Source organism: Trachemys scripta, chromosome 4 (genome assembly GCF_013100865.1).
Source record: "Trachemys scripta elegans isolate TJP31775 chromosome 4, CAS_Tse_1.0, whole genome shotgun sequence".
NCBI lineage: Eukaryota > Metazoa > Chordata > Testudines > Emydidae > Trachemys > Trachemys scripta.
Genome location: NC_048301.1, coordinates 22,494,172 through 22,516,019, shown reverse-complemented (window position 1 = coordinate 22,516,019; position 21,848 = coordinate 22,494,172). Strand labels below are relative to the sequence as shown.

At 37.1% G+C, this 21,848-nt stretch overlaps 1 protein-coding gene across 4 annotated transcripts in view; it reads left to right on the top strand.

Annotated features, from left to right (window-relative positions):
* The window catches only part of PPP2R5C (protein phosphatase 2 regulatory subunit B'gamma), a 182,818-nt gene extending 162,221 nt beyond the window's left edge, over nt 1-20,597 (top strand). For all 4 annotated transcript variants that reach the window (XM_034767954.1, XM_034767955.1, XM_034767957.1 and 1 more), the window contains 5 exons: nt 748-875; nt 3,210-3,311; nt 6,754-6,826; nt 9,467-9,583; nt 18,193-20,597. In XM_034767954.1, the coding sequence (XP_034623845.1) occupies nt 748-875; nt 3,210-3,311; nt 6,754-6,826; nt 9,467-9,583; nt 18,193-18,324 (552 nt within the window). In that variant the 3' untranslated portion in view covers nt 18,325-20,597. The remainder of the gene's footprint in view (nt 1-747; nt 876-3,209; nt 3,312-6,753; nt 6,827-9,466; nt 9,584-18,192) is intronic.
* Nucleotides 20,598-21,848: the final 1,251 nt, after the last annotated feature.

Sequence of the window (21,848 nt, the reverse complement as noted above, 5' to 3'; positions counted from 1 at the left end):
TACAATACATAGTGATCCACCACGGAGACAAATGTCCCCCACACCCTGCCTGTAGAAGTTTGTCTCCAGATACACTGTTCTTGAGTGACCTGTCTTAACTCTTAGAGAACATTATTTTTAGAATATATACATAACTCTTCATGTGTGTTCTGTGTACACATTTCACAATGATTGATTACTAGTATGACACAAGCTTTCATTAGAGACCGTACATGATATTCTTTAGTGAACACATGGGATCCTTGTATTCCTATGTACCTCTGTGCCTTCTGCAAGTTGGCATCAAGAGATCCTTGGATCACAGCAGTTCTTAAGTTTTTTAGCTGTGCTGCAGTGCTACTGTAGAAGTACCAAATTGGCACCGACTTTCTTGACTGAGAACCTTTTTTTAAATGCAAGGAGAGTGTCACTGCCTACATGACCCCAACAGATCACAAGGGATTCTATTTTAATTGTGAATGTGCTGCATCATAGATAAAATGGAGGGCACAGGACACGTGTTTCTTAAGAATGATTTGTAGCCATATGTTTGTAAAATACACAGTTCTGACCCAGATTAAAAAGTAAACCATAACTTTGAATTTCTTGATGGTAATTTTAAAATATTTTGGTACTTAATATTTGGTATCATCAATTCTCTCCAAGCCATTTTATTTCCTAATTTCAGTTCTGTTTAGCAAACTTTATGGTATGAAAATGCTAACTGGAAGATGGATAAAGTAGTGTGCTTACCTTCATGTCTTTCAGGTGGCAGAACGAGCACTATACTACTGGAATAATGAGTACATTATGAGTTTAATCAGTGACAATGCAGCAAAGATTTTGCCCATCATGTTTCCATCATTGTACCGAAATTCAAAGACACATTGGAACAAGTAAGAGACTCTTGTACAAATAATATATTGGTTAATATGTTTAAAGGACTTTCTAAATGTTAATGTTACTTATCTAACAGTACTGAACTTTAGTTTCAAACAATTAGGGTTAAAATGCCTTGTGTTTGTGAATTACCTGTTGTAGCTACAGTATAATCATGGTTTCAGAGTAGCAGCCGTGTTAATCTGTATCTGCAAAAAGAACAGGAGTACTTGTGGCACCGTAGAGACTAACAAATTTATTTGAGCATAAGCTTTCGTGGGCTACAGCCCACTTCATCAGATGCATTATGCGTATTCACAATATTTCTACCAAGACCTTAACAATATGAAAGGAGATGAGTGAGGGCAAATGTCAGAACACCTATCAGAGGGCCCAGGAAATGCATTTGAGAGGGTGGACTCTTTCCTGTAAAAATGTTTTAGTGCAGCTTTTCTCCTACACCATATTTTATTTTGGATTATTTATAGAGCGTAACTTAAATGTGTATTGCATAGTAGTTTAGTGGTTACTAAAGACAAATTTTGATGGTTGACGTCTAAACTTTGTTGACCCATATTTTTCCATTAATAATCATTTGACTATATCCATATTAAAATCATCTTATTCTTTTTTCTTCCTTTTCTCAGCATTTGTCTCCTGTTTTCTTTCTCTGTCTACATATCGCCTTTGTTTTTCCCTTTCCATCCACACGATAGTGTAATACTCAAGCATGAAAGTACTCCTAGTCAGCTCCATCCTGCAGCTACTCCAGCTGCAAAACAGTTTTGTTTGAGCTAGTGTGCAAGAGCGTGTGGTGTGGTTGTTCCATAGCTCATTGCTGTGGAGTGAGGACTACTGATTGGTTGGCCTACAGTAATGCCTGATGAATCTCCCACTAACTTCAGTGTATACTGAGGGAGGTGTGTGCAATAACTGGATACAGGTAATCCATTGATATATTGATTTTAAAAATATTATCTGGATTACTTTTAAAAGAAAAACTGTAATCCTAAAAAAAGATTTGTGTGGTGAATAGTAAATATAGGTTACTTTCAGTTGTTTTTCTCACTTTTTATGGCCATCCATTCATTCTGTCCTGAGCCTGAGTGAAGTCGTGAAATCCATTACACCCCCATGCTCACTGTGCAACCAACATGAATAATGCAAATTAATGATGTAACTGATTTCTTTTCTGATCTGGTGATCAGTAATTTATAATAGATTACTTCTGTAGAGTAAACTTTTACTTCCCTGGCAGTGTGCGCTGTATAATGCAGGTGAAGATTTGTTGTTGTTTTTCATGCTGTTTCGAATCTGCTTATATACTCCTGAGGGAATTCTGCATTTTAAAATTCTGCATATTTTATTTGTCAAAATAACACAATATAATCACTCCAGTTTCAATTATTTTTGGTAATTTATTTAAAAATACCTGTTTCTCCCCCCCCCCGCCCGCCAGAACCCAGCTGCAGGGCACCCCCCGGCCCAGACACCAGCACCCCCCTCCCACCAGAGCTCAGCCACCAGCACCACTAGAGCCTTTACTCCCCCCTGCTTCTTTACTGTCCTGCCAGGGGACGTTGTGTGGTGCAGCCCTCCCCTTCCTTGCCCTTTGCCTGGAGAATGAGGATCAAGTAGAGCATGAAGCCTCTAGCCAGCCAGGCTGGGCGCGCCACTCACTGCAAGCTGGGCTCTGCAGAGTCCAGCGACCCGTAGTTGCAGCCAGCAGCTCTGCAGCCCCAATTCTGCGGGGGCAGAACAGGGAATTCTGCGAAATTCTGCATTGCATAGTGGTGCAGAATTCCCCTAGGAGTAGTTTAATACTAGCTTTAAAGACCCCTATTATTATTGTGATTCAGTATTTTATATATTTCTACCATATGTGTATAGCTATGATTATGCTTTCAGAATAAATTTTACATTATGGAGACTCCTCTATATCAGTATAGAAATATTTACAGAATTTCAGTCAGTTGACAGTATAAATGTATCACCTGCTGAGGTCTATATTAGTTTTAATTTTTTCTAATAATTCTATTTTGATTAGTTATATCAACTTTTAAATTTCTAAAGCAATATTTTATATAAAGGAGAATTAGAACTGCCGAAGAACATTTTTCATTAACAAGTGGCAAATACTGCTGTAGAGTAAGTAAACTGTATATGAAGAACATTTAATGATTTAGAATTTGTATTAGCCATACTGTAGCTAAAAAGAAACTTCCATTAACTAGTTTTGTCTTTATGTATTCCAAAATAATGTAATTTTCTAGTTTTGTAAATTATTGGCTACTGTTGAGCAGAGCAAAGTTTAAAGTACTGTGAGTTTCAACCCGAAGTTTTACTTCTAGGACAATACATGGCTTGATATACAATGCTCTGAAACTCTTCATGGAGATGAACCAAAAACTGTTTGACGACTGCACACAACAATTTAAAGCAGAAAAACTGAAGTAAGTTTCATATTAACATTTCAGCTTATTCTACAATAACGTGTTCAGAGAATTTTCATTGTTTACTTTGAAAAGTTACTCTCGCTTTTAAAAAAAAAAAAAAAAGTTGTGCCCGTTTTATTCAGCACAAAAATCTGAAAATTCACATGGTGAGATTCTTTTGCTTCTCAGCATGCATGAACTGTGAAATGTATTCTAAAATGAAGTGTTTAAAATAATAGTTCAAACCTAATACTGCTGCTGGCAGCCATCTTTCTGCAAAATTATTGTTGTGACACCACCAGTCTCAAAGTCCAACAGAAGAGAATAACTAATTTACATCCTGCTTTTATTTTAAATGCATTATTTGCCATACGTCCCCCACATCCCCACCCCAATACTTTTCAGAATCCTCCAGCATTGTTTTGTAGTGTGTGTGCATGTATGCACAGGGCATTATTGTATTTTGTCATAAATGCAATGATGAATGCGATATGTTTGTATTAATGCTATGTTGTAGCATATTCCTCACAACCATCTGTAAAGTGAACTATTTAATTTTGCTTAATTTCATTTTTAACCTAGATACAAATTTAAAAGGAAAAAGCAAGAGATTCCTTTATTTGATAGACTGAGCAGTACTGGGAACTTATTTAATAAATTGTTGATAAATAGGAAAGAAGTATAGTACGGTCAGAACAGAGATGGGGATTGGAAACTTGAACTTTTCTGGTTTTTATTCCTGTCAGGGTTCCCTCCCCACTCTGAACTATAGGATACAGATGTGGGGACCCGTATAAAAGACCCCCTAAGCTTATTTCTACCAGCTTAGGTTAAAAGGTATGCTGCCACCACCAAGTGAGTTAAACATTTAGGGAGAGCCACTTGGAGCTCTGCCTTTCCCCAGATATCCCCCAAGTCCCTACCCCACCTTTCCCGGGCAGGCTGAGAATAATCCCCCCAAACTCCTACACCCCTTTTCCTGGGAAGGCTTGAGAATAATATCCTAACCAATTGGTTACAAAGTGATCAAAGACCCAACCCCTGGGTCTTTGGACAATGGAAAAATCAGTCAGGTTCTTAAAAGAAGGATTTATTAAAAAGAAAAGGTAAAACCTCTCTGTAAAATCAGGATGGAAAATAACTTTACAGGGTAATCAGATTTAAAGAGCCCAGAGGAACCCCCTCTAGCCTTGGGTTCAAAGTTACAGCAAACAGAGATAAACCCTCTAGCAAAGGAACAGTCACAAGTTGAGAAAACAAAGAGAAATTAATACTTCTTGCCTGGCTATTACTTACAAATTGAAATATGAGAGACTTGTTCAGAAAGATTTGGAGAACATGGGTTGATGTCCGGTCCCTCTTAGTCCCAAGAGCAAACATCCACCAAAACAAAGAGCACAAAAACAAAAGCCTCCCCCACCCACAAGATTTGAAAGTATCTTGTCCCCTTATTGGTCCTTTGGGTCAGGTGTCAGCCAGGTTACATGAGCTTCTTAACCCTTTATAGGTAAAAGGATTTTGGTGCCTCTGGCCAGGAGGGATTTTATAGTATTGTATATAGGAGGGTTGTACCCTTCCCTTTCTAGTTATGACAATTCCCAAATGTGCAACTGACTTGTATGGTCTTTGAGTCACATAATTTCTCTGTGCTTCTTCTTCCCCATAGGTATAATAAGTCTAAGCATGTTCACAGGGGTGGTTTGAGGCATAAATAATTGCTTGTAAAGTGTTTCAGATCCTGATTAAAGGAACTATAGAAATGAAAACTATTGGTGGTTCTGTTTCAGCATAGGACTATTTGGGGGTTTGAGCAGATCTTGGTTAGAATCATGTTTTTAGTTTCAAAGTGATGAAATATCATGATTTCTTCCTGTAGCAGTCCTTAAGAGCTTAGCAACACATAGTTTTGTTCTGCTTTAACTATATTTGTTTGAAATCAATGCAATCCCTTCCCTCCACCCCGAACTAGTGTAGCCTCAGTTATACTAGGGTATAGGTACTTATGCTGGTATATAGGTTATTCCTGTAAATTTAAGTGAAAGTGAGCTAGAATATGTAGTATGAGACAAATTTTAAAAGTATTTTGGCAAAAGGATGAAAAAAATGTATACATCATAGAAAGAAGCAAAAAAGATAAATAGGACTGAGTTTTTGGTGTACTATTTTTCTAGTAAAAACAATTCTACTTATTTTTTATATTAGAAAATAAAGTCTTGATTCTTTTTTTTTCCCTTGAGTGTGGCAGAGTCCAGACAAGAAACTGAATCCTGAGCAACTGAAGGAGTGATTTTTGCTCATGAATTAAAATTCATTTGAGGAGGGAGGTGTTGATTTAATACAACCACGTGAGAGGACACACGCTTAAATATTTAGAACTCCTACTTTACCATCTGAATGCTGAGAGAGCTCCCACTGCGTGTTGAAACCCTGGCCCCACTAAAGTCAATTGAAGTGTTGCCATTGATTTCACATCAGTTCTCTGGCCAAGGAGTTAGTCAGCTAAAAAGAGGAATAAGGCTTAATCCTAATTTTTCTGAGGTGGAAGAGAAGCTGAAAAAAAAATTCCCTTTCTTTTCAATGGTCATTTTGGCCTTTTTTACTCCACAAGGAAGCCATAAGGGCACAAGCTCATTCCCCTCCCCACACACTTTGCAAATCACCTTTGAATGTACATCTCTCAAACAAATTTAGACAATAACTAGACCCTTTCCCTTGATTTGTTTTCCTCAAGTATTTCACCATTAATGAATAAATTAATTAATGGAAATATCCTATCTCCTAGAACTGGAAGGGACCTTGAAAGGTCATTGAGTCCAGCCCCCTGCCTACACTAGCAGGACCAAGTACTGATTTTACCCCAGATCCCTAAGTGGCCCCCTCAAGGATTGAACTCACAACCCTGGGTTTAGCAGGCCAATGCTCAAACCACTGAGCTATCCCTCCTCAATTATTCAATAATGCTTCAATTGAATTGAAGCATTATTCAATTTCAAAATAGTTTTTTATTGATGTGATTATTTTACTTAAATTTAAATAAACTGCAATCAGAACAGTGGAAATAAACAATGTCCTTTATTGTTAATTATAAAGGTAGAATCCAAAAGTATTTCAGACTATACACCAGTCTAAATGCAGAAGATTTTTTTTGCTCTAATCATGTATTTTTTAGCAACATATTGTGCACAAGTTGAGAATGTCAGCTTATTGTAATGAAGTGTCCTTATTTTCTTGAGACGATTGTCACTCTTTTGTTTTAATGTTGCCCTGAAATCACAACTAGCGGTGTGGTATGGTTTAGATATGTATATGGGCAAACTGTCCATCAAAAATTGGTAGAAGATGCATCTAAACAGATGAAATAACCAATTAGTCACTATTCTGTTAAAGGATAGTATGTGAGTTGTGACTTATAAATTCACCAAGTTTCTGTAACCTCTGTTTTTAAATTTTCTTTTTGCAGAGAGAAGCTAAAATCGAAGGAAAGAGAAGAAGCATGGGTTAAAATAGAAAATCTAGCCAAATCAAATCCCCAGGTATTTAGAAAAGATTAACGTATTCATGTTAAAAATTCTAGGGTTTTGTTAAATATCAGTAGGGTAACAGATATGACTGATCCTGGAAATAAAACCGTTTCACTAATATTGTATATGAAAAATCTGCAATAAAAATGCTTTTAAAATTTGTAACCTTTCTCTTGTGCAAGTACTTATTTTGCAAACAAGGGTTTCAGACAAGACTGGTCTGAAGTACCTTTTCCTTTCTTCCTTTATAAGACATATCTATAGAATTGTGATCTGAAAAGTGATTGTTCAGAATTGCATAAACAGAGATTATAATATTGGTTTCTCTTGAAAAACCTCAATGTAAACAAAAGCCTAAATTAGAAGAGGGATGTTGGGAATTGGAGTGTTTTCTACTAAAAGTAGAACTTAGGTCTAGCTGGGACTTGTGACCTGTCAGATTGTTTTACTCTGCCGTGCGCAGTGAATTAAAGCAATGGTGCATGTCCCTGTCTGTTGTATCCACCTGGCGTCTGGATTGTGTAATGGACTGTTTGTGGGTGAACATGCACATCAAAACCAGCTCCTAGCTAAAAGGAAAACCACCTTGTTCTTAAGCAGATGTAGTTTCTATAGCCAGCTACAAGGGCAGGTTTTTCTGAAAGAACAAAAACATTTTAGAGTGAACAAGCTATTCTGATTTATTCTTGTTCTATTGCTTTTGGTGTTCCTGTGCTGCTATTTGTTCCTTTAAGTGTCAAATTTCTGGATTTCAATCATGTCAAGGTTTGCTATTGGCAAAAAAGGAAACCTTTACCTATAAAGTTCTTATCAACCCAAAAGGTTCCTTTCTGAGTACAACTGTTGGGGCGATCCAATGGCTGCACTGGTGTGATCTTGCTATCAGTTTAATGAATAGTAAAGAATGCAGCTATCTTTTTCTAACCAAAAGACATTTTAGAAATATTTTCTCTCATTGACTTTTCTGGGGGGTTCCGGGGAAATCCTTTCTAAAGTGGTCATAGAAAATATTTAGTAATTTAAATTGGACAGTTTATCAGTAGGTCAGCTGAGTGAGAGCTTAAGTGCATTGTAACTTTATAAAGAACCATGTATGTGAAAGCAGAGAAATTTAAAACTTTGTGCAACAAACGTACTCTGTTTAGATAAACAGTTACATTTTTGAGTCTACTTTTTGATTAGTGCCATTAGACAAATTTGATTAATCTTTGCCAGTAATTTTAACCTTACTAAAAAGGCACTGTTACAAAAGTGTTGAATGAAGAGTGCATGCTTGTTCAAAATATGTTCATACTTATTCTCGCAAATGATAAACAGTTGTGCCTTGCTAAAAAAACTACTGTGACTTATTCAGACTGATATAGTAAAATAATGTAATTGTACAAATGTGAACCTTTTTCTATTGTTCAAAAATCATTCTGTGTAACTCTGTACGTTTTCTAAAACTGATTAGCATAACCTATGTATACAATACTTTACATAGTTTGTTTGTTTGACAAAATTAATATAACCAGCAAGTTAAATTTAAAAACACAAATTAATTTTGACACTTAAGCCCTCAGCCACATGAAGAATCTATATACAGCATATCTGTGCATGCTCTTCGTGCTTTTTTTGACAGATGACCAAAATTTCTTTCAGAATTTATATCTAGTTATCTACCTTCTAGTATTTGTTTTTATATTCCTAATTTTTTAATTTATACTTATTGTTGAAAGGTATTTCTAATTCTGCACCTTATGTAAAAATAAAAAAGTGTAAGGTATTTGAATTATAGTGACTTAAAATAATTAACTTTTTGTACTTAATTTTCTTCATTTTTCTGCTTTGTATTGTGTGTGAAATCAGATACGTCTATTAAGTTACCATTACATTCAGTTACTAAAATAATTGTGGAAAAATCTTAATGGGTTTTTAAATGGTCTATATGTATGTGACACACAGCAATTTTTTCTTTGTTGGTCTTAACAGTACTAATAGATCATTTGATCGAAGATAAAAATTGTAATTATCAGGATCTCTACAAACTAGTGCTCTATGTTAGTTTAGGTTCTGTAAAGTTTAATTTGACAGGTCTTTTTTATTCAGCAAAGGTACTGTATGTTCCTGTTTTATATTTCTAAAAGAGAAGTACTTACACTTTTCATTGTATTGTGAAACCATATTATAGGAAAACGTGGTCTTTTTGACTATTGGGTTTTGTCTTTACAAATACAAACTTGCTCCTGCAACCAAAACCAGTACATATTTCTGTTATATCGATCAGAAAACGTTTGATAGTGTCTCTAATACAATTTATATTAAATATTTAGCAGAATAGAGATTGAGCATTGGCAATTTAGAATTTTATTCTTCCATCTTTAAAACTCAGAGTCATACATGTTCCTGGTATAATTTTGCTCCTTTTACTTTAATTGTATATTTAAATATTATATTTCTGCCAGAACCAAAGTAATGGAGACTCAGTTTTTATTTTTCCATCATACTTCAGTTCTGGGAGCATAATTAATTTAATTCTTGATGCATTAAAATAAATTATACAGAAGCTAGTCTAAAATTAAAAGTCTTGTCAATGAAATGCTCTGATTTACTCTTAATAGCCAGTTATCATTGCTAACAATGATTCTATTTTAACAATTTGCATTTTATTAGTACCCAACATATAGTGACACCAGTGTGCTGAACAGTCCTGTTGCAATGGAAACAGATGGGCCTTTAATTGAAGATTTACAGATGCTGAAAAAGACAGTGAAAGAGGAGGCGTGTCAGGTAAAACCATATGAAAAAATTAAACTTGTTCTCTACAAACTTAATTTACAAATTTGTAAATAGTAACCAGTCAAACTAAAGAGAGCAGTTACCTTTTCTAAAAACAGCAGTACCCATTAACCCTAGAAATCATCTTCAGTAGTATTTTCATAATATTTTAACCATGGTATCGTACACTAATCAATGTTGTCAACGATGCTACTTTAAAACAAAAAATACAATAGTAGCCAGAAATAAAAATGCTAACTGTAATGCCTGCTTTCAACTGTATGTTTTGTGATTTTTTTCTACAAAAACATTATTTCTGTTCATGTCCGAGTGCGGACAATGAGTATAAGGATGGCTAGGGTGTGTCAAGTTCTTTTCTGTATACCTCAACTTTTTTGCATGAAGGAGAGGTTGTAAGAAATATAGTCAGACTTAGTCATTACCAAAGTACTTGTGTTATCCTTCTATAAAATACACTCCCTTAAATTTGTTCATATCACTGAGGATAAGTATAATCTTTTGCTGCTGTTGCCAACTCTGATGTTGGCAATCTGGCTAATTATCTACTTGTGTCCCATTTCACATTTTTGCAGAAAATTGTTTCAGGGTAACTGGCAGTTTCTTGATTCCTGAGTCTGTCTATAGATGTGGATATGGGATAGAAATTGCTCTAGTTGTGATACCCTACCAATAGATGAAAATATATTGCCTGTGCTAATTCTTTTACATCTTTCAGTTGGCTGTGAGATTTTGTTGAACCTACTGGTGAGGGTGGATGGATCTGATTTTGTGGGGTCACCTCTTGTGTATAGTGTATATTTGAGCCTGCTAGGAAACGTCGTGAGGAGACATGAGCCTTAGTGCGTTCAGTTTCATAGGACTTCCACCAGGCAAGCTAATTCAAACAGCCTTCAAGGAACTAGGCTTGCTGTGCTGTAAATCTTATGACCCCCCTTCATAGGCATGTGTAAGGCATTACACACAGCAGAAAAGTTGTTTTTCCATTGTGTAGGCAGGCATGTCAAAGACAGGGCTAGGCAGGGGGATGCCTCAATCCCCTCTGCACTATGGAGCAGGGTTCCATGATTATTTTCATTCTGGTTGCACCTAGAAACCCCAGGCAGGATTGGAGATCTGTTATGCTCTGGAAAAAAAAAAAAAAAACACCAGAAGTCAAACTTTTTTATTATTATTATTTCTTCGTAACAGAGTAAACAAAACTCTTAGGTGTGGAATTGAATTCAGGATGTGGAGAGAGGCAATAAAACTGTGAAGGCACGCTGAGGATCAGAACCTTGGAACTAGGCTGGGCAACAGAGCTGGAGAGGGGTGGGTAATGGTAGCTGCTTTTATGCTTCTCTCCTGCCCCCTTTTAGGTACAGGATGTGGGGGGTTGCAGGCAAAGTTGCCAGGCAAGTGATGGTCAGTCAGCTACAGAAGACACTTCTCCATCTGACAAAGCTCCTATGGCTTACCAGAGGGGAGGCCTGATCTGATTAATCTTACCACGTCTGCCAACTTGGACTATTGCTATAGACCTTTAACATGTCTGAGAAGAGTTGGAGTGTGGCATAGAGGCAATTGAGTTGATGGCTGCCAAGTGCTTTTTTGAGAACCAGGAAAGCAGTCAAATCAATAGGACTAGTGAGCCATGGAGAGAAGATGAAGGCTGGGGAGTGAATCTGGGTAACAGAGCCAGGGAGGAGGTGTTGTAAAGCAGAAGAAAGGTATTTATTAGTTAGTGTCGGAACAGCTTTCTTAAAGAGAGACTTAACAGATTTTCTTTTTTTTAATTAGTAAAATATAAAAGTTTATCACTGGGAGATACTAACTAGACAAGGAAGCTATAGAAGTGAAAATGTGAAAAGTAATCACTGATACAGAATGATTCATTGAATTATTTAATTTTCATTCCTTATGTGTAAAGGCAAGTAAAGGAAAAAAGGATTAAAACTGTTAACATCAGGCATTTTCTTTTCTTGCTCCAAACTCTGGTGGTATAGAATACATTTTTAGTTATTTATTCAAAGCCTAGGACAACTTTCATTTGGCTGTTTTGTTTTTTGTTTTTGTTTTTTCCTGTTATGCTGAGAGAGAAAACCAGACCTCCACACTTTCAGAACTAAATGCAAACTCACTTTTTTTTTTCCATTTATACACACACATACACTCTTTCTAATACACCCCCTCGTTCTAACACACACAAAATCCTGTAAACTAATGGAGCTATTGCTCCTGCAGGATAGGAAGGAAGGAACATTTGTTTCTCTATGTTTAAATATTTGGGACGAACCCCTACTGTGGTGATGGGGGCTATATATGTACTTTGTAACAATTTATATGGTGTATATATTGGTGCAATAGAATAACTGTTACTACTGTAATGATTTTAAAATAGTTGCCTTCTCATTGGAGTTTAGAATAGACTGGGATGGTCTTGGGGTTACGCCCCTGGACTGGGACTCAGAAGATCTCATGATGGAAGGCAACCTAGTTGGGAATTATTTTCTGACTGACATAGAGGAGGAGCATCATTCTTCACATTTGGAAGTTCAAGACAGGCTGTGATAGTAGAGTATTTGATCTATTGAAATATAGAGAGATGTGTATGTGGCAACTGAGAGATCTGTTCAGTGACTTTCTTATGGGATGTGAAGGTGACAAAAGTCCTAAGAGATGTAGACAGGCTTCTAGGGAGTGCTGGGGAGCAGTCTGTGGTTATGGTACATATTAGTACCAGTAACCTAGGGAGGTCTTGGAAGCTAAATTTAGATTGCTAAGAAGAAAGCTTTAGGTCTAGAGTTTCTGTGATAGCTTTCTCTGAAATGATTCCCTTTCCATGCGTGAAGCCAGGGGAACTTCAGTCTCCATATATGGATTAGTCCTGGGGGGATTCTGCGGGACTGCATGCCTGCAGAAAACAGGCGCTCTTCTCTTTCCCTCCCCTTCCCCCTGGGCTCAGATATCCTGCCCCGAACAAGGGGCGGAGGTTGAGACCATGTACAGTTTTGGGGGGGAGGTGAGGCATGGGGGAGGCACATGGGGTTATGAGCCACTGCCCCATCCCGCCCCAATTTCTGCAAATGCAGATCTACGCAGCTCGGAGGCTTCCTCAGGCACCACTGACTCTGCAACTGAATGCAGCCTCCTGAGTCCTAGTGCCAGTTGTACTCCCCTTTTATGTGCTGGGAGCCTTTCCTGGGATCAGTGAGTGCCCATGGTGGGGTGGGGTAGGGGAAGAGGCAGTGGGGGGGGGAAGGGGGTGGAATAGGGATGGGGGGGAATGTGGGAATGAGGGGAGGGTAATGGAGAAGAAAAGGAGGTAGGGGAATTGCGGTGGAAAGCAGGAGCCCGGCATATGGCATCCCCTCGGCAGCAGCTGGGGCTCCCCTGTTAAGCAGGCCCATTGAACCCTCATCCTGAAAAGCCCTACCCCCCACACCCGGACCCCTCCAACAAGCCCACCACCCCACTGAGCCCCAACCAGCTGCACTGGACCCCCACCCCATCAAGCCTCAGCACCCAGACCCTCCACACTGAGACCCCCATCTCCCCACACCCATACCCCTCCGCTGAGCCCAACCACCATCACCTGGATCCCCTGCAGAGTCCCATTGCCCCTGCATCCAGAACCCCCCAACGAGCCCCTCTGCATTCAGATCTTCCACTGAACTCCCCACACCCAGATTGCCCCACACAAAAATCTCTCACCCCACACCTGGATCCTGCTGGGCTGAGCCTGCCCAGCCACACCTGGTGTACCTGGCACAGAGGAGCAGGGCCCTGGAGTGTTTCTGGGGCAGACCCAGCCCTTGCACTGTGTCAAGTGCAGCCTCACTGCCGAGTCCCTGTACTGGGGGAGGTGGGGGCTTCAGAGTGATCTCCCACCTCAGTGCAGCCAGTGGCCTGTGCTCCCCATTGCCATGCTGGAGCCACATTTATTTATTGACAAAATTTGCAGAAATTTACAATATTGTGCACATAATTTTTAATTTTTTGGTGCAGAAGTCCCTTGGGAGTAATGGATAAAACAAGGATTTAAAGAGGAGAATTTCAGGCACTGGGGCAGGTTGAGTGCCTATTTAAAAAAGGGGCAGGGAAGTGGAGGGAGATAGGCTCCAACTTAACTAAAGTAAAACCAGACCTCTGGCACACAAAATGAATAAAGTTTGGGAGAATTGTTTAAACTAGGAGCTGAGGGAAAGCTGACAGATGACACGGAGCACTGCAGTCTAACAGACATCTGTTAGGAATATCAGTAATACAAATGTATCTCTGTATCTAGCAAAGATTAGGGCAGAGAAGATCAATCAACCTAGAGCAGGGACAGATTGAGATCACAGGTAAATTCTGTTAAATCAACAAGGGGTCAGACTAAGGATTTTAATAAAAAATAGGCATATGATCAATAATTACTATAAATGCCTATATACAACGGCAAGAAGCTTTAAAGCAAAATACATGAAATAGAATGCCTGGCAGTAGAAAAGGGCCTTAACATAAAATGCCTCCCTGAAACATGGTGGAATGACAGAAAATTAATAGGAAACTGTCATACCTGATTTTAAACTATAGAAGAAATATAAATCAGGTTAAAGAGGTGGGGGAAGTACCATTAGAGCCAAAAGAGTCCACAGAATCTGGGGACAGATTTGGTTTTGAGGGAACTGCATTGTAGTATTTATATAGCTACAAACCCCAAATCTTAAGAATACAAATATTTTAGTAGGGTTATATTGCTAGCCTCCAGATCAGAAAAAGGAATATAGTATATAGAATGTGATGAGATCAGAAGCAACAAAGTCTAATAAAGGGTAATAATTGGGGGACTTCAAGTACTCATATATAAACTGGTGGGTCCCTTTGGGCTAGTAACTATACAGATACATGGTATGAGATGGTCCTTGTCTTGAAGAGATTACAATCTAAATAAACTTTAAACAAACAGCAAGTTCTAGAGCTCAGAAGAGGAGAAGCGATATTCAACTTAGTCCTAAGTAATTCATAGGAGTTGGTTCAAAAGTAAGCATATGCATAAAACATTAAGTAGTAGTGTTCAAAATATATCTTCTTATTATTTGTATTACTGTAGTGCCTAGTAGCCCTAATCTTAGACCAAGAGGCCACTGTGTTAGACGCTGTACAAAAAGAATCAAAGGACAATCCCTGCCCCCAAAGAGCAATATAATTAAGTGTAGCATCCTTGGGAAAGGAAAAATAGTGGGAGAGGAACTGTAACCCCTTAGACTTCAAACCCATACTACCAACGTAGCATGATGACATTTAACTTTAGAAAGTGGGGGCGGGGAGGAGGGAGGTTAAAAAATAAAAGTAGTCAAAAGGTCCCTAACCTCAAAAATGAAAGAAGTTAAAATTGTTAGATTTAGTATGAAGGGTACTTAAAGATACAGTAACTGTCTCAGGGTGCATGCATATTCCTAACCAGAGAGAGGAGCAGATGGCAAGAAGTAAACCAGCATGGCTAAGATTCATGAGGTTATTTGAGCTAAATAGGTGTCCTTCAAAAAGCAGAAATCAAACCCTACTGAAGCCAATAGAAAGGAGTATGAATTATGGCAGGAAATATGTGAGAAGGAAATTAGGACAGTATTATATCAGAAGCAGAAAGTCTGCAAGAGAATCAGTGGGTCTGCTGGTTGACCAGCAGGTAAAGGAAGCAATTAAGGATAAAGATGTTTCAGAGAAACTAAACTATTTCTTTGCATCAGTCTTCACCACAGTGGATGTTTTTCATTAATAAAGATGAGATGCAATCAAAGACTGAGATGTCAAAAGAAGAGGTACTGAAACAAATTTATAAATTATAAAGCAAGTCACTAGGACAAGATGGTATAGGTCCAGGAGTTCAGAAGAAACTTTTAAGAATGAAGTACTGCTTACAGTATTCTATAGTCGCATTAAAACCACATACCATATCAGAGGATTAGGAGGCAGCAAATATGCTTCTTTTAAAAAGGTGATGGGTGACCCAGGGAATTTATAGTCCAGTAAATCTTTCTTCTATATCTGATAAATTGGTTGAAATAATTAAAAACCAAATTACAAAACAAATTATCATAATTAGATCTATTATTTTATTTACTATTTGTATTATTGTAGCGCCTAGGAAGCCTAGTCATGGACCAGGACCCCATTGTGCTAAGTGCTATACAAACACAGAAGAAAACACAATCCCTGACCCAAAGAGTTTACAATCTTAAGTATAAAACAAGAGACAGCAGATAGAAGTGGACAGAGGAGTACAAGGAGACCCTATTGCTCAGTATGACAAGCAGTGGTATCAGCACACCAGCAACTTAACTGTTGTCAAGCTTTTCATGGGCATCATGGCAAAGGAGAGATTTTGAAGGAAAACAAAATGGCTTTGCAGATGTTCACAGGGAGCTCTTCACAAGCATGAGGGGCAGCATGGGAGAAAGCATGAAGGTGCTTATTTAAAGATGTAATAAGTGGGCAATGAAGGCTGGCATGGACCAACTGGAGGTAGACGTTGACTTGTCAATAGTGAATGCAAGATGGTAGTTAGGATGGGGATACGCCATGAAAAGCCTTGAAAGTGAAAACAAATAGCTTATGTTTGATGTGATAGAGAAGGGGGAGCTAGTGTAGAGATGCAAAGAGAAGAAAGTTATATTTGCAGCAGCATTCTGAATGGATATAAGTAGGGCAAGGTTGCATTTGTCAAGGCCAGAGAAAAGAATGTTGCCATAATCGAGATGAAAGATGAGGAGAGCCTGGAAGACAGTTTTAGCTGTGTGGATGGATAGGAAAGGCCGTGTCTTAGAGATGTTCTGCAGAAAGAATCTGCCAGATTTAGACGTAGCTTGGATGTGAAAACCTAAAGAGGTCCGAGTCAAAGGTGATGCCTAGGTTATGGGCTTGAGTGACAGGCAGAATGATAGTGATGTCCACAGTGGTCGAGAAAAGAGGTAGGAGTGTGGGTTTGTGGGGGAAAGAAGGAAAGGAGAAGAGTAAGGGAGGGAATAAGTGAATGCAAAGAAAATCAGGAGATATGGGTTCACTTAGTCAAATGAAAGAGTTAGAGAGGGAAGAGTAGATGAGAAAATCTGTCTGTGAGAAAGGAGAGAGTCGTAAGAGTGAAAGGGGGAAGAGAAAGCAAGATAAGGGAGGGGAAAAGGTCACATTGTATTTTGTCAATTTTTTCTTGGAAGAAATTGGTGAGATCCATTCTATGAGGAGAGAGAGGTGGAGGTAGGAGAAATGGGAACGTTTGAGGAGTGAGTCAAAGGTGGTAAAAAGGTGGCTGGGATTACAGGCATGGGTTTCAGTTAATTTGGAGAAGTAGTTTTTTAGCTAGGAAGGTGGTAGAACTGAATGAGAAGGAAAATTTTATAGTGGAGAAAGCAGAGTCACAAGATTTCTGCCAGAAAGACTCCACAGCATGATAGCAGGAGAGGAGGAAGTGGCTGTTGGGCTGGAGAGTTGGGTTCTGCAAATGAAATCATGGTTGTCTAATCTATTAGAATTCTCTGAACAGGCCAATACAGTAGTCGATGAACAAGACCCAGTTAACGTAATTTATTTTGGCTTTGACAAAGTACCTACCAAGAAACTATTGAAAAAACTAAGTAGTTTGAGAGGCAAAGTACTGTCATGGATCAAACTCTGAGACAAAAAAAAATAGAGTAAGAATAAATGGTCAATTTTCATTATGACAAAAGGTTAACAGCAAACTGCCTGAGGCTCTGGGTTAGGTCTGGTGGTGGTCATTAGATTTGTTAATTTGGGGGAAAGGGGTGAGCAGTGACTGAGGTGGCAAAATTTGCAGATGACAGTTGTTTGAGTTAAATAAGACTGGGAGAAGCTTCAGCACAGACTTAACTTAGGTGAATGAGCAACACAGTGGCAGATGTAATTCAATGTTGACAAATGTAAAGTGCACATAGGATTTTAACTATTCTCACACCTTACTGGATTCTGGTTAGCTGTAACAACTCAAGAAAAATACAGCATTTTTGAGGACAGCTGAATGAGGACCTCTGTTCAATATGCCGCAATGGTCAAAAAAGCAAACAAATATTAGGGTGCATAAGGAATGGGATAGAAAATATCTTATTATGCTGTTCTATAAATCAAAGATATTCCCTTATCTGAAATACTGTATTCAGTTGTGCCACCCATTCTTTAAAAGGACGTATCAGAATTAGCAAAGGTTCAGAAATGTGCGATGAAAATGATTAGAAGGGTGGAAAAACTCTCATTAAAAAAGATTAGGACTGTTTACCTTAGGGAGAAGACATAACAAATGGTATGGAGAAGGTAGATCAGCAACTGCATCATATAGAAGCAAAGACAATAATTTGGGGGGATAAGATTTTACTAATAAAGCTGAAAATGTTTTAGATGGACTTGTTATAAAGCAATATTTGATCTTCTCTTTTTACTTAACAAAATAGTCTCGACTGAAAATAATATATGGATAGTTGGGGCAGGAAGGAAATATGGCAAACATTTTCAATGCAAATTTTAATCCTCTTCCTAAAGAGAATGTACATAGGAGCATGAGCAAAGATTCTTGAGTATTACTTTGTATTTGGCAAATAACTTTTTTGGCCAACTGTTTTGCATTTTGATTTCAGGCACAGAGAGATCAGAAAAAGGATCGTCCTCTTATGCGACGCAAGTCAGAACTGCCTCAGGATATCTACACCATGAAAGCCTTGGAATCCCATTGCAGAGCTGATGAGCTAATATCACACGATGGGCATTAGACTATTACAGTGAAATATTATTTTGGAGGAAAACTTTTCTGGACTTGGTTCTACAGTAGAGAACTTACTTTTTTGTGCCATACCAATCAGTTACACAAAAGTCAAAGCTTTCTTCAACCCAGTTCTGTAGGCAATAACTTAATACAGTATGCAGCTCAAGATTAGCAGTTCAAACAATGGTAAATTACTTGATTCCATACGCAGAACCATGGGTTGACTAGTATTAGGTGGCCACGTTTTTCTGGTGGTGTTGTCAAAGTACCAGTTGGTAACATGCATAGTTTTATAGTAGTACTTGAGAATAACATTCTGTAAGTTATTTCCACCAAAATTGCAGTCATTTGAATGACTGATAGTTGGTACTATGATAACACTGTTTTCAAAAGCAAAATTCTTTCGGATTTAAGTATTACATGTTTTTCTAAGACTTCTCAACTTTGAAATTGTTTCCACATTACTATTGTCTTGTAATATACCAGCAGTTTTGAAAATATACAGTTCTTTACTTTCCTATTATAAAACACAGCTTACAAAATGGTAACTTCATGACAATCCTCAATCATGGTTGCTTTCTAAGAGTTCTGTAAATTGTTCCTTTACTTAGGATAAAGACATATATATACCATGTCCTAGTACTTTACATGTATTTAAAGCCATATTTTCCAGTCTTTAGTATGTAATACAGCACCAGTATTCCAAAAGTCAATTGGTAGAAGAATTTGTTTCCTAAAATGAAAATTTATCTACCTTGACTGGGAATAAATTGAATATAAAAATATTTATATTTTGATTTTCATTCCTTGTTTTCAGTTTAGTAAAACACTGTTTCTCCCTTATCTGAGCTTTTAATACTCAGCATTTTTTCTTGGGCTCTAAGAGTTCAATATTCTGTGGCAGATACCATGATGTCATTTAAGTTGCATTAGTCTTCTCAGACAGACAAACATTGTTGCCTTTCAGTGAAACACAACACCAATAGCTTGTATTATAAAGTAAAAACAGGTAAAAGATGTGAGTTTAAGAGCTGATAAATCAACAGTGACCGTAGTTTTACGTGAATATATTTTTGTGTGTTGTAAAGAGCACATATATTACAAATACACCTCACAGGTAAAATGAAAATGCATCTGAGTTGCTGATGATCTTCAAATGCTGCTATATATTCCACGAGATTACTTGCATGTAATGAGCTTTTTGTTGTAGATGGAAAAGCACGGGAGGAAAAACTCTTTAAACATATAGTGCTTTGTCTTCAATATTTGATTTCTCTCAGGGTGGCCAGTATTTTGACTTACTTATCCTGCTTAAGAGCTGTTTGAGATGTGTTCTGCTATTCTAAATGGGTGACTAGTTTCTTTTGTCTCTGGCAGTAACATAATATAACTTTAATGTTTAATGTCTTGATGCATAAACAGATAAAAATGTGGCTTCTTTAAAAATAGTTTTTTATTTTTTAAAAAAAAAGGTCTCCTGCATCCATAAAAATATTGTGCAAAGCAGACATTCATTGTAACATTGTGCAGATGTAGTGCCTGCTGTCTGTTGGTTGCATTGAAAATACAATGTCCAATATTTATTACATTGTCTATTGGAAAAAGTCATTTTAGTGGGTGGGAATTATTGCTTAAAAAAAAAAAACTAAATTGAAAGACCACCTAAAGCTTCAAGTGGAAAAGTCCACTGTGTGTGAAAACACTTCCTGTTAAACTTGAAAGAGAATATGCTTTACCATTATGATAAACTATATTAAAACCGTTTAAAGATGCCTTCTCCTTTTGAGGGAAAAAGGGTGCTTTTTTAATTGTATAAAGCAATGTCTATGTATTTTGATATACCATTGTTTGAACTTCCATCTTTAGCTGGTAAATTATCAAATAATTTGATTTTGGGTGTTCAATATGTTTGTGCAAGAGGTTTCTGGAAAGAAGTACTCCTATTTTACCCTAGGAAAAAAAATTGTATATCAATGTTTGATTGTGTAACGCTCAACATATAAGAACATCTTTTACTGTCTAGATTTTATTTCTGTTCTTTACTGAAGATAAACATTCACCAAAAAAAAGGGGAGGGGATACAATTTTTTTTTTTTAATTAAAGTTTGTCAGAAATTCACATTTGAGGTTTTGGGCCATAGAACATTTGCCTAGACAGTATTCCAAAAATTATCAGCACTGATTGTTTGGCTTGTTTGTTACCATCATTTATATATTTTGTATAGTCATGTACTAAACTACTCTAAAACTACTACATCCAAAATAAAAAGTAAAAATAAAGTAGAATTTTGGTGGCTGTTCTTCTTCATAAAGTTCTGTGTTTGACACCTTTCCATGTTCTCAAAAATTACATCTGTACATCAGAAATGTCAAAAGTAATATTACAAGTGTCTTTTTAGTGTGGCTTTAGTATGGCTTTATTTTAATATTGTACATACATTGTACTTTGTTTTATGGTAATAAGTAATAAAAATGTAGACTTCATATTTTGTACAGAATGGTCCTATGTACAGAATAAAAAGTTCCTAGAAACAGCAAAAATAGGTAAGTGGCACAATTATTTTTCATTAGACAATATCTGTAACTTTGTTTTAGTAGAATGTTAAGTTCAAATGTACCTACATATTTTTTAACATTTTGTAATTCAGATTTTGTTCTGACCTTGTTTATGAAGAACAACCTTCATACACCTGCCATTTATTATGCTCTTTTATCTAATTTTAAAATTCTAAAAATGGTGTATTATATGGACTAAATAAAGAACATGTGAATTTTACTTGCTGATCATGAAACTAAATTTAGCACAGAACCTTCTGGTGAGTGTGCAGACTACCACTGGTTTAAAAATCACCCACAATTTTGAGACTATAGCACATAAGTTAAAGAATAAAATTGCAGTTCAGTATTGGTACCTTTGTGAAAGTTACAAGTAAATTTATGGTAAGTCTTAGAAATAAATTAGCATCAAGTTCTGGTTATTCTCTACCATAAATAACCTTAATTTTTAGTGCAGGTATCAAGTACTGCATTAAACCCAAAAACTATTTTGAAGAATCCCTCAAACCATCCTACAAATACCAAAGAAAAAGACCTCTTATACCACATTATCTTCCCTATAAAAACTTGAAATAAGTATCTGTTGGAAGGATTTCTAGCAAAGCAGGAGCAAAATTAAGGATTCCCAGTAAGACAGAAAAGGAGAGGACAGCATCAGATGGTGCAAATAGATGCAGCAAATACATTTTTTTTTTAATCTAGATTTTTCTTCCAGTTTACAAATGATAGTTCTTTTGGATCATCAGAGGATCTTCAGTACTTTATAAACACTCAATACCCTGTGTGGTACAGTAACTCCTCACTTAACATCCTAGTTATGTTCTTGAAAAATGCAATGTTAAGTGAATCCAATTTCCCCATAAGAATTAATATAAATTGGGGGGGAGAGGGTGGGGGTAGATTAGGTTCCACAGAAGTTTTTTTTGCCAGACAAAAGACACACACATATACAGTATAAGTTTTAAATAATTTTAA